Source organism: Arvicanthis niloticus, chromosome 15 (assembly GCF_011762505.2).
Source record: "Arvicanthis niloticus isolate mArvNil1 chromosome 15, mArvNil1.pat.X, whole genome shotgun sequence".
Lineage (NCBI taxonomy): Eukaryota > Metazoa > Chordata > Mammalia > Rodentia > Muridae > Arvicanthis > Arvicanthis niloticus.
This window is the reverse complement of record NC_047672.1, coordinates 51,310,836-51,328,478: the sequence shown is the minus strand read 5'-3', so window position 1 is coordinate 51,328,478 and position 17,643 is coordinate 51,310,836. Positions and strand designations below refer to the sequence as shown.

General features: G+C 35.8%; 1 protein-coding gene across 1 annotated transcript in view; it reads left to right on the top strand.

Moving 5' to 3' along the window:
* Nucleotides 1-16,791, top strand: part of Nxph1 (neurexophilin 1) — a 290,286-nt gene extending 273,495 nt beyond the window's left edge. The window contains exon 3 of the mRNA XM_034518767.2: nt 14,842-16,791. Coding sequence (XP_034374658.1) covers nt 14,842-15,603 — 762 coding nt within the window. The 3' untranslated portion in view covers nt 15,604-16,791. The remainder of the gene's footprint in view (nt 1-14,841) is intronic.
* Nucleotides 16,792-17,643: the final 852 nt, after the last annotated feature.

Here is a 17,643-nt window from a genome sequence, read left to right as displayed (position 1 = left end):
TAACGTCTTTATCAATCATGTCTTATTATTTGGAGGGTAACTAATAGCATTGACTATTAATAGCCTGTGGTGCTTTTAGGAGTCTGTTGGACCTCTGAAGTTTAAAAGATAGATCAGTTAGTGAGAATATTTGTTGTTCATCTTGAAGACTGTGGTTTTATTTTCAGGACACACATGGTAGCTCAAAATCAAGTAACTACCGACTCAGTTTGTCTAATGCCATTGCCTGGTTTCCTTAGCAAGTTATGAATATAATATACAGACACACACACACACACACACACAGAGGCAAAATACATAATTTAAAACAAAGTCTTTTATTCACACATGTGGAGTGACTTGAGTTACAGAAAAATTTGATATAAAAACTATTTTATGGAAGTGCTTTTTGAAAAATTTTAAAAATTATAGTAGACTTTTAAAATTTATATTTTGCTGAGGAGAAAGAGTAAACATAACATGCCTTTTATTTTGACTTTCTCTTTTCAAAACTAAATGTTCTGAAAATGGACATCGTATTTGTGCAAGAGATATTGAATAGCCTTCGTATCACATTGTGAAGAATAATTGCTCTGTCTTATCTTTTATTTAATTAAAGCCCTGTGACAATGAACCTTGCTTGATTTTTTTTCCATCATAGTGGTCAAGGGTAATGGTTTAGATTTTAGACCTAGGTTTGAGAATGCTCAAGCACTTTTCATAATCAAGCCTAGAGAAACTTATGATATTACAAATCCTTAAGTTATCATCTTATTGTATCAGTGTTGACAAATGTTACTGAATTTCTAACGTTCTCTTCGTCCATGAAATCAAGAGACTCCTTGGACATGAGCCAGTTTCTTATCTTAATGTGACATGCTGATTTAAATCCTGAAGGAGACTCTAAACTCTGATTTTCAGTAAGGGAACCTCTGTATCATAAATAATGGGCTCGAGGCTAAGAAAACTTTTACCACAAATTTATCTGTCCTAAATCATTGTGGTATCTCATACAAGTTCAAAAGTATGATGATTAGCTTTTCAAATTATAAAATACCTTCAAAAGTTTCTTTAAGCTTCAAATACTGTGTTATTCTAACAGTCATGGATTTTTCACTATGTGGCCACAAAGCAAAACCACCACCACAACCAAATTCTATTATTTATAATTTGTTGTCCTTATAGAATAAAGCCAATTAAAAGCCCCCAAGACTCACATTTTAATATCATTTTAATCCATGCTGTTAATGGGTACTTTACAGCATCATTTAAAGCATTTGGAAACATATTCATAATTTGATTTTTTTCCTTCACATTTCAAAATCTGATTTCATGTCTCAAGCAAATGAGCATTTGTGCAATGAAATAAACTAACATATGCCTGACTGCTTGCTTCAAGGAAATTATTATTTCCTAGTAAAAATGTCCATTTGAGAAACAAAATACCTCCAGGAAGTTTGACAAACTCTGTTCTGTTTGACTGTTACTTGCATTTCTTGAGTTAACTGTTTTGGGATCAAATTTCTAGGAATGGATAGATGAAAAACCAGAGCATGATGCCAAATGTTGTTGGTCAGCAGATTGTTTCACTATTTTTTTTTCTCACACATTTTTCACAGTGCTGTTTCGTGTTGGTTTAGGCATGTTCACTTCTTTTCACTCATTTTTTTACATAAAGTAAAATATGTATATGTATTAAAAAGTGTGTGTGTATAAGTGAGTGAAGGAGAGAGAGAGAGAGAGAGAGAAAGAGAGAGAGAATAAGTAATGAAAAAGATGGTATGAAATTGAAAGGAGACATATATAAGATAGTCAATGGAGAATAAAGGGAAAAAATAAATACTGTAATTATATCTCAAAAACCAAAAATAAAATATACTCATTTATAAATGTAAATGTAACAATTCTGACAGGTTATTGTTGCTAACCTTTCCCTTGCATCACTTTCCACGTTAATAAAAATTGGATAAAACTCACATGAAAGATTGCATCATAAATTTATTTATTTGATCCAGAAACTGAATTTATTATTTGCTTATGAAAAATATCACCTGCAAAGTATTGTTGTTGTATGTGAATATGCATTCTACCCAAACATAAATTTATTCATCCAGTGAATATTTTTAGTTTTTGTCATATATGTAGATTAAATAATGTGTAATAGAAAAATAATAAAAACACATGAGATGACCTTCAAATGAAGATGATAGTCTATGTATGTATGCATGTATGTATGTATTACGTATATATGTATGTATATGTATATTTCCTCCTTCACATATGTATTATATTTACAACGGAATAGTATAAAATATTATGGGAGTGCTGACGGATTCATTTAGAGGCCTAAGTTGATTTAGAGAATGTAAAATTATCTTAGCAGAAGGAGTGGGTAGATGGATGCTAGTAAATGAAGAAACTTATGCTATGATCCTGTGGTTTGAAGAAATAGAACATATGAAAAATGACAGAGATTAAGATGATGCTAGATGTTGCTATATGTTCCATTGATCTAGAGGACTTTACCATATATAAACAAACTTGAATATTTTGTCCTTAAACAATGCTTTAGAAGCTATAGAAACTCATAAGAGCTTCTCCAGGTGACAATGGCTTCTACTAATTCTTTGAGCAACACACTTCCTTACTGTTTTCTGCAGCTCATAGAAGATGTAGCATTCTGAGATAGTATCAACCAGTAGTGGGAATAAAGTTTCCTGGTACGCCTTTGTTCTATGAACCTTCTGACCATTGGGGGTGACTCAACTGTCTGACTTCCAGCACCATGAACAGAGACAGCTGGCATGTGTCTCAGCTGCTCCCTCTAGTGGACCTTTATCCAGCTTCTCAAAGAGAGGTAACTTAATGACTTGTCAGAATGAGGAAGTTATTTGGGGGTCATAGAGAGTAGGAACATCTCTTGACATCTTGTCTTTCTTATTTCTCCTATTTGAGGGGGCATTAAAGATAGAGCTGACGATTTGTTGATCTCTTACCAAAAACTAATAATTATCTGATCGCTTTGTTTCAGCCTCTCCTACAGTTCTCACTGTCTTTGGGTTCTTCTGTTCAAGCCATTCGGTTGATGACCTGTTTCTTCCATTAATATTTATTGAGATATACTTTGGCTTAGAGCAATTGCTTTATTCAAGTTCCTTTTAAATAAACTTCTGCTTTCTCCTCTTTGTGTTTTACTACAAGCATATCAGTTCATTTGCTTTCTGATTGGCTTTCCTTAAAGCAAGGTTCTAAATCTAGACGTTATCTTTTTGTTTGTTTAGGATATCTCTGTATAAATATCATCCACTTTACCACCTGGTTCTTAATTATGTTACTTCATATGTCATGCTATCAGAACCATAGAAGCAGAAAAAAGGAGTTGTACAAGTTGAGTCTAGCTCAGACTGTTGAAAAAGAATGAGATCAGACCCATACATATTTGTGTTTCTGAGGCTATGTTTCAGATGTTTAGGCTGTGTTTACAGGTGCTATGAATATTACTAAGAATTTTTATAAAAAGATATCTCAGAGTTTTCCAGAGAAACAGGTTGTATACATTCACTCTTGTGTGCATATTCATGTGTGTGGCACATATATAGTTATAGATGTGTGAATATTCCCTTACACATGTCTTCCCAGAGCTATGCTTAATAGTTAATTGGACTCTGGTCCTGTTGGGTGGGTATACTTTGTAAAAAATCACTCTTTCTCTAATGAGGCATGATCCAAAGATATTCATTTGTATAATCTCAAAAGTTTTGACACAATCTAAACCACAGATTTCCATCTCTTGTTAAAAGGAGGAGACAAGGTATACCATCTTTCTGCTATGCTTTAATTATCTTAGAAAATGCAACCAGAATATCTTGGCTTTCTCCTGCTTTGGGGAAACCCCTGGCCCCTGAAATGTTTATAGAATTTGGAGGGTCTTCACTCTCAGGAGATTTGCCCCATTTTACTTTTCTGGATTAGCTGATTTATTCACTATGCACAAAGAATGCTCTCAGCAGTGTATGTGCATTAGAGTGTGATAAGAAAGAGACCATGAATAACTTCTTTTGAGATAATCCAGGATTTAAACACCACAGACCACCAGCATTTCCTTTGCAGGTGGTATCACTTAATTTGTTTACAGGACTTTTTCCTCTGTCTAAGGAAAGGTTTTCAAATCAGTTTCTCAATATCACAGGGTATTCCATAGGCATATTATATACATTATCAATATCACTATTTTCTCACGGATTCCAACCCCTATTTGATAAATTGTGTATTTCTCCTCACTATGCTCTCATGTACCATGTAGAAAAGGTCAAATGTGTAGCATGTGTTCATTTCATTACAACTCATTTTCTGGTAAATAGTACCACCCACTAGGCATAAAAGAGTGAAATACAATTAACTTAAATATGTTTTATGGAAATATGTCTTCATATAAATCTGGGCATATACACATTGTTGAATCACATTGTTGAAAATGGTTGAAACCTGAATTGGCCTGTTTTGTGCTGCTATAGCAAAATACCTGACACTGTATGTTTTATCAGGGAAAGTGGTTTAATTTGGCTTATGATTAAGGAGCTTCTGAAAGATATCTGTACTCCCGCTGAACACCTATGCTCCTGTCTCATCCCATTCCCCACATCCAGCCTTTTTGTGTTTATAATCTCTGTGTGAAAAAGTAAAAATTAATATTTGAGTAAAAAAAGAAGAAAGAAAGGACACACTTTCCAAAGTTATATTATTGTATCTTGTATCTCAAAGCATAATAAAAAAAATGCCTGGTTTACAAAAAAAGTCCAAGCTTGGGTCTCTATGTGAGGGCTTCATTCTGGGTCAGTGGTGGACAGAATCACATGCAGAAATGCATGAATGAGAGCAGAGTAGACAGCTGATCTGAAGAGTCTCATTTTTTTAAAATCTGTTTTCTGGTAACTAAGCTGTCGGTGAGAACGTGCTCACTCTCCTAAGAAGTATAGTACTTGCTTCTGAGTGTAGAATCTCCATGACATAATTACCTCTTGCTAGGTCTACCTCTCTAAGGTTCAACCATCTCTAGCTACGATGGAGAAAAGGTTTCCAGCCCATGAACATTTGAATGTTATAACATTCAAATGCCACTAGAGTATGAACTAATACTTCCTGCTGTGGTCCCTGGTACACATACCTGTGACTTATTTTACTTTAAGCATCCGCAGATTTATTTGTTTGCATCTACACAGCAGGCCTTGCCATGTAGTCATTCATTCAGATCGCTGATTCAGATAGAAAGTTGTCCATACATAGAGTACATTTATCCTCTGCTAGGGGAAACATAGATTTACTAGCACATTCTAACCATTTTATGAATAATGAAAAATGACGAGTAGTGACTTTGCATTAATGAAGAAACAGGCCTCCATTATGCTATTTGGAGAAGTTTGTTCATTATTTTAACTATGAATCTAGGGTTCCTCACATGAGATGCTCTGTACATATTTCACAAAGAAGTCACAGAAGAAGTTAACCATATCTTTCTGAGTTGTTTTGTCACTGTGAATTTTCATACATATATCAACAAGAAGAAAACTTTGATAATACAAACCTGAATAATCTGTAATTATATTTAAAGAGAATAGCTAAGCAGGGTTATTTAGATTAATAATTATTAATTTCTCATCAATATTAATGCATGTGTAAAAACTTGTGTGTATATGTGTACAATAACTGTGGTAGAAAAGGTAAAATTTTTCAAAGGATGAAAAAGACAGGCTCTTAGCAACATTTCACTGCTGTCCATCAATCATGGCCTCCCCAAGTGTTAAACCACACAGAATATTTTAAAGATAATTCTTATGAGTTTTTGCACAAAACAGAATTAAATAAAAATCTCAATTTTCTTACACACAAGTTAGCATCAGCTCTCACTGAAGAAACACAAGGGAGAGTTGGTGTGCAGTGTTAGAAGTGAGTGATTCTCCACAAGGTGCATGTGGCAGATATACATGGCCACTGAGAAATCTTCGAACTGATGAGAATGAATGGCTTGGGGACAACATCGAATATACTTGTAGACAAGTTAGTCTTTTGTCCTGCTTGCACTGTAACATTATCAGAAAAATCTTCCTTTAACCCATTGCTCTTTTTCTAAGAATTGTCCAAACAATGGAAACATCCATGTCAGTTTGTTTAGATCATCTAAGCAGACATAGTGTGTTTATTCAGAAGATAGGATGAACATAGCTATGTGCAGTCTGAAGTCTTGTTCTCATTTTCTCCGGGCTCTTGTAACCTAACAGTAGAGTTGCTCTCCCATGTTGTATTCAGGTTGTGTAGGGCCTTGGTTTATGCATTTGATAAGTAGATTCTGTATATGTGTTTATTATAGAGGAAATACTGTTTTAGTTTTTATTCAGAATTATCCAGTTTTTAAAAGTTTGTGTAATGAGACAAATATAAATCCAAATATGTAGGCTTGAGCTTGATCCTCTAAATTTGCCATATAAATCTTTTATTCTTTACAAAAACTCAATAAGTGTCCTCTGCATTTTGTAACTGGAAAAAAGTGTCCCCAAAATAATATTAATAATGACATGTAAAAATTAACATTTAAGCTATGATATTTCATTCAAAACCTATTGTATTAGTCAGTTTTCTGTCTCCATGACAAATGTGTAAAAAAACCTAACTTTTAAGAAAATTTTGTTTTTTTGTATGTTTAGTTTTGTTTATTTGTTTTTAGTTCATAATCTCAGAGTTGTCAGTTCATATCTGGTGCATCCATTGATTCTCTGGGGAGGATGGCTATTATTATTCTTTAATCTTTATTTTTTTTTTTTGAGACAGGGTTTCTCTGTGTAGCCCAGGCTGTCCTGGAACTCATTCTGTAGACCAGGCTGGCCTCGAACTCAGAAATCCACCTGCCTCTGCCTCCCAAGTGCTGGGATTAAAGGTGTGTGCCACCACTGCCTGGCTTTAATCTTCGTTTTACAGTCCTGTCATTATCCTCCTCCCAGTTTGCCCTTTGACTGTTCCTCAACCTATAACTCCTCTTCAGTCTCCAAGAGGATGTCCCCATTTCACCCCTACTTCACCAGACCTTCCCATTCCCTGGGGTCTCAAGTCTCTTGAGGGTTAGGTGCTTCTTCTCTCTCTGAGGCCAGACCAGGCAGTTCTCTGCTGTATATGTGTTGGGGGCCTCATATCAGCTGGTGTATGCTGTCTAGTTAGTGGCTCATTGTCTGAGAGATCTCAGGGGTCCAGGATAGTTGAGACTGTTTGTCTTCCTGTGGGGTTGCCCTCCTCCTCAGCTTATTCCAGCTTTAACCACAGGAATCTTGTGATTCTGTCCATTGGTTGGGTTTAAATATCTGCATCTGACTCCTTTCAGCTGCTTGTTGGGCCTCTTGTAGGGCAGTCATGCTTGGCTCCTTTCTGTAAGCACACCATAGTATCAATAATAGAAATGACTGAGGAGGCCAAGAACTGCCTCCAGGAAGCAGAGAGAAGAAAGTAAACCTTTGCTGGCAGGTGTCCAGGTATCCCTTTTTTCTGCTTCAGTCTGGAAGTGTCCATACTGACAAACCCAGTGGGTATGCTTTTCTAATGGCTTAGGGTTCTATCCATTGAATCACGTTCTCAATAAAGATTGATCAGCACACACACTCTCTTGATTCCCATGCCACACAGCCTTCCGGCATTTATTGGGTTAAAGGAAGCTCTTCATCCATGGAGAAGTTCCATTGCCAGTGAAACAGGTCTGCTACTGGAGCCTGCCTCAGACTTGAGGGAGGAAATTTCATAACTTCTGTTATTGCTCTTTCTTAAACTTCTGTTTGTTTCACTTTTAGTTTTAAAAACTATTTACTTTTAGTTCTATTTGAAGGATAATTGACAAGTTTTATTGAAGGATAATTGACGAAATGACAAAAATTGTCCATATTTAAGGTATAAATGCGATGTTAGTATCATATGTTTACATTATAAAGAGATTACTGTGTGTAATTTAATACAGCATGACACTATGTAGTTAACTCTTTTTGGTGAAAACACTAAACACTAGTCTTTTGTCTATTTAAAATTTACAGTTTTATAAATATTAATCATTATGCTGCTTATTAGAATTCCATAAGTTGAAAATTATAGTATGGACCTATTGACCAATGGGCTCTCACTTTCCTATCCTATCCTCTGGTAACTACTGTTCAATTCTTTTTTCATTTTTTGGAATTTGGCTGTTGCATGGTGCATGTAGTAGTAAGGTTATGTTGCGGTTGTATTTCAATGAGTGAGTTGTTTTACTTTATATGATGTTTTCTACACGTATTCTTGCTACATGTGTGTATGTGTGCATATGTTCTTCATGTGTTTATTATTCATAAGTAAACATGCAGCTAGGTGTTATATTTCACTAATCTGTGAAGGATTGAATGTGAGAATTCAGATATAACTTTGAGATACTCATATTATTACTTTTAAATGCATACTAAGAAATGTGGTTACTGAATTAAATTGTAGTTCTATTTGTTGCCTTTAAACAAATCTCTATTTTCCATGATTGTTATTTTCATTCACAGTCTGACTAATAGTTATTTTTCTTTAACAATCTCATGTGAACTACTTTAACAAGTGTGAGGTAACATTGCATTGAAAGCTTTGACACAGAGAAAATGATATATTTTAATACATTATGACAACAGTACAGTGATGAAGTTGGTGGAAATTAAAAGGCATCTCATTGCATTTTATATATCTGGAAATATGGGTGTCTTAGGTACCTCTTTTTCAGATGGCCAGAAATGTAGATTAGGTGGGAAGGAAGTTGAAGGATGATTTATTTCATTAAAAATATTGCTTTTCAATGATTCTGCAATAGCACTTTGTCATGATATGAAATCAATGATAAAAGATTTTAAAAGCTTAACCATAAGACATATAAAGGTGGACCAACCAAGTAAGAGCTAGTATTATTATATGGGCATATTTCACCTGCATTGGCCATTGTTCCTTATATATTTCCATTCAAAGCTCCTGTCTCAGATATAAATGTTTCATTTCAGAAACACACTCTGTCAATGTGCTTAATGCTTATGTTCTCCAAGATGCATAGTCTTAAAAATACACATTTAAATGGATGGTGCAGAGGCAAACATACCTTGCTGACATCATTATCATTTGGAAGAGAATAATCAGTTAGCAAATATTTCATGTTTTGTTTGTAATATTATATGGAAAATACTATTTCAAAAATATTTCAGAATGCTTTGATTTTTTGTAACTGGGTAAGTTATTACACCTTCAGGCCCATTTCTTCACATTCCAGTTGGATGTCAAGAATTATTTGTAGATGCTTCTATGAGATGCAATTTTGCATCCCAGAAAATTATTACTTTGGCACTCATTACAGTATAAGAAATTTCATTAATTTTCAGCATTTTTGTGTTTCCCTTTAGTCAATAAATAATCCAATTCAATCAGACTTGGTGGCAAACAGTAATTTCAACACTTCAGATGTGGAAACACGGTCTTGATCATGAGTTCAAGAGCAGCCTGAGCTATGTAGTGAGACTCCGTCTCAAAATAATAAATATTAAAAAATGAGTAACAAAATTGATTTATTTCTATTTGTAAAATATTGGTGAAACTCGTGTTTTCTACTTCCTCTTTTTTCTTTTACTACTTAGTACTGATTTCATCAGCACGTCTTGCAATTAATCATTTAACTAGCCTCTCGGTCCTCAAGAGTTTCCTCTACCAATTTGCCTATGATGCCTAGTGGGTGATTTTTCTAGAGCTAGGATTACCTACTTTAAAAACAAGGCAAAACCAAATCTCAACAATTCTCTATTACCTAATATTAAAATTAAATTTAATAGTAGAACATTCACAATATGGAGGTGGTCTTCTGCATGTACCATCCATGTAGCTGACAAACTTCCTGGAGCCCAGAGACAGAAATTTTCCTTCCGTCCTCTCTCTCTTCCTCATTTCCATCCTGTAGACAAATAAAAAGTGAGTCTACTGTGGCATACCAAAGTATGGTGTAATTATATTGATACATCTATGCGCACACACATATCCACATGCATCATGGAATGGCTACATCAAACTTTCTAATAATACATGTAATGGCTTTCACATTCATCTCTGGTTTTGATGGAGTTCTTCTTTGGCTTGATTTCACTATGAGTGACACATAAAAGTTTGAAATCAGGAAGGGAGTAGATGGCAGTTGCTGGATAGACAGAGAGAGGAGATAGTCGTGATGTCATAGTGACACTGTAGGAAACTATTGGCCATGTCATCCTTTGTCATGTTCCCTTCTGGACTTTGTTATTTTTCCACATTATGCTCCAGGTGTTTGAAAGAATCCCTCTAGCTCATTATCTACTACGTAAAAATCAAGACAATGTAATCTTTCAGATCTTAGGATCATCTCCTGTGTTATATCCATGCTCTTTTTAAACTTTTCATCTTGAAGAACATTACGCTTGCCCTTGGTGGCATCACAGTTCTGATCCCCAGATTAGCCTGTGAAATCCTTGTGATCAAGAACCATGCATGCACCATTTATCTTTGATTTTCTCTATTGAATTTCTTATTAACAGATTCTCATTCCACAGCTATTGAATTCATAAAACAAAAGAAATCACAGTAGTTAATATTGAAGACATCAAGAGACCTATTGTTAAGGCTTTTTGTAATTTGGTATTTTATTATTGATATTCTCCCATAGATACTGTCCTATTCTCCTCAACTAAGTGAGAGAAAAAAAAAAAACCAGAATGTGTAGCAGCATATAAAGGTATGGCTGACAGTTACCGCTGGAAGAAGTTTTGATTTGGAAACCACACTCCGGATTTTCTTGATTGCAGTGCTGGAGGCTTTGCACCTGACTGCCTAAGGCAGAGGCATTTATTGCTTTTGGTGCTTGAGATAGTCAATAGCTGAACTTACATTTGTCCTGTGTTACCTGGTCTTTTAATGCTTGTTTAACTGGCCATGCTTCTTAGGTTGTCACATCAGCACTTGAAAACAATGTACTCCCTCTCTTTTTAAAAATATTTCAGCACATTTAATTATTAGATCCAATATATATTCTGAAGTTTGCTAAGATATATTTTATAATATTTTATTTTGGTGAGTATGCTTCCCATTAGGGCTGCCTTTTGAACCAATTTGGGAGTAATTAATATTGTTTTGCTGGCTAAGGTTATAATTTTGCACAACAGGTTTCTAGGATTTATTTCATTTTTTCTTACATGAAACTTTTGGCATGTATCTTGCCCATTGTCTCTCACTTTTAGTAATATATATATATATATTTAAAAATTGTTTACATTTATAGCCCTGCTAAAGACAGGTTTTCTTCAAACCTTTGGCTACTTGCAAATACCATCACGTTACCCATGGGCACTCATGTCCATAAGCCACATGTGAAATTGTGATGACTATGAGCGTTGACACTGATGGTGAGTGCTCAACACATGCCAGAGACTTTCCTTGGTGCTTTGAATACAGTGTCTGATGTAATCCTTACACCATCCCTGTGAGAGGTATGGGAAATACCCCTTAGTTTCTAGATTTGAAAGACATAAGTATCTATATAAGATTTGCACATAACCCAGTTGTCAAGGATCAGAGCCTAGTCTGCGATTCAGGTGATCTACTCCAAAGTTCATTCTCATAATCACTATGTCTGTGGAGAATATAATTTAGATCTGAACCCGTAGGTATTCTGCCTAAAAAAACCAGAGTTTTGCTTGTTCATTAGAATCATAGCATATCGTGGATACGGTGGTTCTTCTTTAAATCATATGCCCTACCTCTACACAATTTTCCCTTTTTATTCTCTATCTGCTGTTGATAAATTGTACTGTAAGTGTTTTTTCCTCTTTAGTGTTGGGACAATTTCACTACAGCTTTGTTAACAAGTGCTTGGCAGAAATATCGCATTACGGTCCTTTGTTGATTCTGAGTTAAAGTGCCATAAAAGCTACCCTGTGTATGCTTGAATTTATCTTTGCTAGCCAAACAATGGAAACACATCTAACTCTGAGGAAAAGAATCAAAGAAAAGTATATGGATTTATGTCTTTTCTTCTCTGAAGATTGTAGGAAAAGGATGCCTGTATGGTTAGGCAAGTATACATTTGAATGATTAACCACAAAATAGATGCTATTGAAATATAAAAGGCAAATACTCATAAAAAAAATTCTAAAACTAAAAGATCAGTACTGGTCTTGCCAATTATATATATTATAGGTGATAATAGCTGTCTGCGTCATACCTTCTTAAATTGCTTTTATCCACCTTTATTTACCCCTTTTCTGTTTCATTGCTGGGTACTGAATCCAGGGAGTCTACTGGCTAGTGTACAATAATTGAGTACAATCATTTCATCCTAAAATAATATACTTTGAAGTGCATTTCATTTAGGAAATTATCAAAATAAGTTCACCTGATTCTACTATTTTGTTATGATGTTGGATATTAACACTGAAACTATCGTGATTTTGACTTCATATGAGATACTAATATTAGCCCATAACAGATTGACATAATCAGGCAAAGGGATAGTTGGGAAATTAATTTTATACTCATTCTATACACAGTCCTATGTCTAATTCTCTTCCATTAAGTAATATTTTCCCAACTATTTTAGGTCATAGTATTCAGTCTACGTTAAAATGTTGCTGTTATTAGTCAGGAATGCTTCTTGAATGATCCATTCTTGATTAATGAGGAGAAAACATAGGAAACAGTTTGGGTAGAGGAAAAACAGAGAAACCAATGTAAGGGCAGAACAGGATCAACAGAAGAAAGAATACTTAGCATTTCTTCTAAAAGAAAACTTGGTAGCAAAGACACCCTTCTCCCAATTCCCTGCATAACTCTAAGATGGAAATACTCTACCTACCTCTCTGTGGACACTAGAGTCTTGATTTGTATGGTAGGTGATAAACCAAGAGTGAAGAATGTCAGTGAACAGAAGTCTGGCCTTAACTTCCTTTTATGTGTGATCACGTCCATACTGTTATCTGTCTATTCTTTCAGCAACACATCCTGTTCCTAGAATATCAGCAGCATTTTAACATACACTGAATACTATGACCTAAAATAGAATGGGGAATATTACTCAATAAAATTAGACATAGGAATGAGTATAGAGTAAGTATGAAATTAATTTCCCAACTATCCTTTTGCCTGTTTTGTCTATCTGGTTGTAAAATCTTCTTCGATCTGTTGTGGGTGTCCAGGTTGGCATAGATTGCATAGCTCTAACCTTGGAGATAATTGACTCTAAACTTGAAAGGGTTTTTTGTTTGTTTGTTTGTTTGGTTGGTTTTGGTTTTTGTTTGTTTGCTTTTTAGATTTTTTTGTGCTAGCTTCTCCAGAGTTTTAGACTTGTAAGGCATGAGATAAAAACCCACAAGAAAACCATATTTTATCTTTGATGCAGTAAATTTACACGGAAACTGGTACAGTATTTCTTAAGATCATCAGGTTTTCAAATAAAACAACTTTGTCTGCTATTTGTGAGAATGGTCCTCCACCAGTTATGTTGTGTCAAGGAAGTGGCAGAGCAGGGAACAAATCCTGGTTCCTATGCTTATGGACTCTAGGACGTGGTGTGAACTCTTTCCATTATAAGCATCTGATAGAAGGATATTGTTGGTAGGGAACTGTGTCATAACAAGAAGCACACATGGATAAGTCTATGGGTACAGGAGGGCATGGTCTAGAATACAGTCCTAATGCACCTCATAGGAATAGTCATCAGACTCATGTTTGAGAAAGGACCTTATTGAGAAACTTAGTGTTTTAATGGGCATCTAGGGGAATTCCTTCAACAACCTCAGCCAAATGTCCATGAGGCCAGTGATTTGCCTTCATTGGCTGTTGCTTCCTGTTTGTCCTGTAAGTTCCTGTAGGTTCCTGTAGGTTCTGGGTTGTGTTTACAAATTGTTTGTCCTGTAAGTTTCTGTAGGTTCTGGGTTGTGTTTACAAATTGTTTGTCCTGAGTGACCCATGTCAGAATGAGCAACTGTTGCTTTGAGGCCATTAGTGTAGTTGTTACTTTGAACCCCTGGGTTCTTTGAGGAATTAATTGTTTCCCAGAGACAAGATGAGATCTTGGAGAATGTCTTCCAAACATGACTCCTACAGCCTCATTTGAAGTGATCTCCCGACTTTGTGTTGCTTCTCAGATTGTCAAATGTCTAACTGTCTCTTTTCTTAAACCACATTTTTTAGCCCTGAAATTAAAAAAGTGACATGTGTTGTGCCTGATGCTTATGATTGTGATAATAAGTATGTGTAATTGTGTGTGTGTGCATTGACAAATTAAAACATGTCACATTCCCTTTGTATAACTAGTTTCTAATATTATTCACATAAGCAACTAAAAATTTAAAAGTAAATGTGGTATCAGCTACCATATTCATAAGTGTCAGGTAGTTTTAGAGCTTCTGGTGATTCTGAAGTTGAAAAATAACATACTGATTATAAAAGTTATTCAAAGGTGGGTTTTGGTGCTGAGAGATTGTTTACTTTAGTTGATATTTGAATTCAATTTGGCTTACTCATGCTAGGCAGCCTTTTTTCTTTTTTAGTCAATGTTTTATTTGGATCTTCAGGTCAGGCTTGGTGGTTTTCAGCCACCCACACCTCCTCTTTCCTACTGTTGAGTAAAAATAGAAGTGGTATTTTAACACAGCCTAATAAATGGTGGCCGGACACTGGAGGTGCTTTTAAGAACAATAACAACAGCAGCAAAAAAGTCATTTAATTCTAAGCCTTCCAACAAGGGTTGGAATGCATGTGTTGCCTATTTTTAGATGTGGGGATACAAATAAACACTCATCTTTTAAACTCTTTTCTCAGGTCACGTGTGCCAATCTAACAAATGGTGGAAAATCGGAACTTCTGAAGTCAGGAAGCAGCAAATCCACACTAAAGCACATATGGACAGAAAGCAGCAAAGACTTGTCTATTAGTCGGCTCCTCTCACAGACTTTCCGTGGTAAAGAAAATGACACAGATTTGGACCTGCGCTATGACACCCCAGAACCTTATTCTGAACAAGACCTCTGGGACTGGCTGAGGAACTCCACAGATCTTCAGGAGCCTCGGCCCAGGGCCAAAAGACGGCCCATTGTTAAAACCGGCAAATTTAAGAAAATGTTTGGATGGGGAGATTTTCATTCCAACATCAAAACAGTGAAGCTAAACCTGTTGATAACTGGGAAAATTGTAGATCACGGCAACGGAACATTTAGTGTTTATTTCAGGCATAATTCCACTGGTCAAGGGAATGTATCTGTCAGCTTAGTGCCCCCAACAAAAATCGTGGAATTCGATTTGGCACAACAAACCGTGATTGATGCCAAAGATTCCAAGTCCTTCAACTGTCGCATTGAATACGAGAAGGTTGACAAGGCCACCAAGAACACACTCTGCAACTACGATCCTTCAAAAACCTGTTACCAGGAGCAGACCCAAAGTCACGTGTCCTGGCTCTGCTCTAAGCCCTTCAAGGTGATCTGTATTTACATTTCCTTTTATAGTACAGACTATAAACTAGTACAGAAAGTATGCCCTGACTACAACTACCACAGTGACACACCTTACTTCCCCTCCGGATGAAGATGAACAACAGGGCGTGAGACTGAAGTCTGAGGAGTCATAGGACAGGGCTGTCACCTTAAGGAAGAAGGTCACATCTGTTGCCTGGAATGTGTCTACACTGCTGCTCTTGTTGACTGGTGCACACATGCTAGTGGAAAACAATTGATGTAATTTCTGCACAGTCAGCTTCATCTCTCAGCATAGTTGTAAATCACCATAGATCTCAGAGTCTCATCTGAAGACATGCTGTCAGTATAGAGGCACATGAGTGTCCACTCCTGCACATTTCAGCTCCCATCTATCACGGTTCCCTTTGAGAGGGCTTTCATTGTCTGACTCATGATGGTTCAGGATAAACTATGATCAAACAAAAAGAATTAACTAGACAGAGGATGTGTCTAACATGCTGTTACGGAAGTCTCTTTTAAGGTCTTAAGTCCATGCTAATCAATAATCCCCACTCATGCATTCCTACTGCTTGGAGTAGCTGTGCTGGTGAATACTACTGTAGGAGTTATATGCTTGTTAAATGGAAAAAATTGTGTCTTTAGAGCTCAGTATTCTTTATTTTATGAACACAACACAGTGTAGTAGCTTTCTCCCAGCATACAGTAGGCACATTCAAGGTGATACAGGATGGCTTTTCCTTCTATGGAGGGAGGAGCTTGTTCTCAGTAAAGATGAGCAAACATTTGGAATTTACATGTGGGCGGACACTGGGATTACAGCTTTTCTTGCCTATCACCGGACCTTTGCAATGTTGAGACCAACTAAGGCTGCTTAACACAAGTTCTGATCATTACATAAGAAGGGAAATGCTGGACAGACACCATGTAAGTTATAAGTGTCTGTCTTATCTTTACTACACATATTGTAACAAACTCAATATCCTAGTCTTCATTTGTATGAATGGTTTGTACTGTATATAGTTTAACCAAGTGTTATTTGAGCTGCTTATTAATATTAAATTGTACTTGTCTCTCTGCTTGTTATTGGTTAAAAAGAAAAAAAAAGGATCTAAGGAATCAATTTTATCAACGTAGCTGTGAACTCCATTAAAAAGACAAATTTAATATACAAAGCATCTATTCAGCTCAAGTATTGTTGAAAGCTATACATATACAACATTACACTGTCTGTATTTAGATATTTTATTTCTGAAAAAAAGAAATGTACATAAAAATAAAACACTTAAAGTTGAGTTTCAATACGTTATGTGTGTAACATGGTGATTTAAATGGTTCTGACAAGAAGAATGTGCTGGAACACAGCCATGGATTTGCATCACACGTCTTTGAATTTGAGCAGAATTATCTAAATTGCTATTAGTTGCCTAGTCAAAACAACTTAAGAGTCTCAGTCTCAAGCCTGGGAAATAATTGTGGCATACAACATTGCATGCATTTTTGGTTTACTGTAATGTTAGCTATTCAAGAGTACCAAGAAAGAAAAAAAATCATCAGTGAACATAGGGAGAATATTGTTGTTGCCTAAGTTAATTATAATAAGTAGACTTTCTCCCATGTACAGCCTTTATTTAATTGGAGTTTTGAAGTGAAGGCTATGTGTTCTCTTTAAAAGAAAACCGACCTGTGTTGAAGATGTGAATTTCCCTGAGTGGTTGTGATGACACCGTTCTACTGGAGAAATTGGGACAGCAGTGGAGGGCTCCAAGTCTCAAATGACTTATACCAGAGGAGATCAAACTATGTATGTAGCATTGTATATGGACACTAAGATTTATTTTTACAGTTGCTGTACACAACCCTAGAAAAATAAACAGCTGAAGAAAATGTACAAGGTCACTCCTTTTTAAGACCACAGGTTTGGTGTTGAAATATGAAGAATCTCAAAAGTTAGTCAAAGAAGTCAGATTAAGAGCACTCAGCCACTGTTACCCTCTCTCATTCTTAAACCAGGAATCTTTCCCATAGAGTAAACAACAGAAAGATGATGGTGAAACAAAGCCACAAAATTCTAAAATGAGAACTCTCAGGAAGGAATCTTCTTCTGTTAAGCAAATGGATACCCTTCTATGTGTCCTTAGAGCCACCTGCC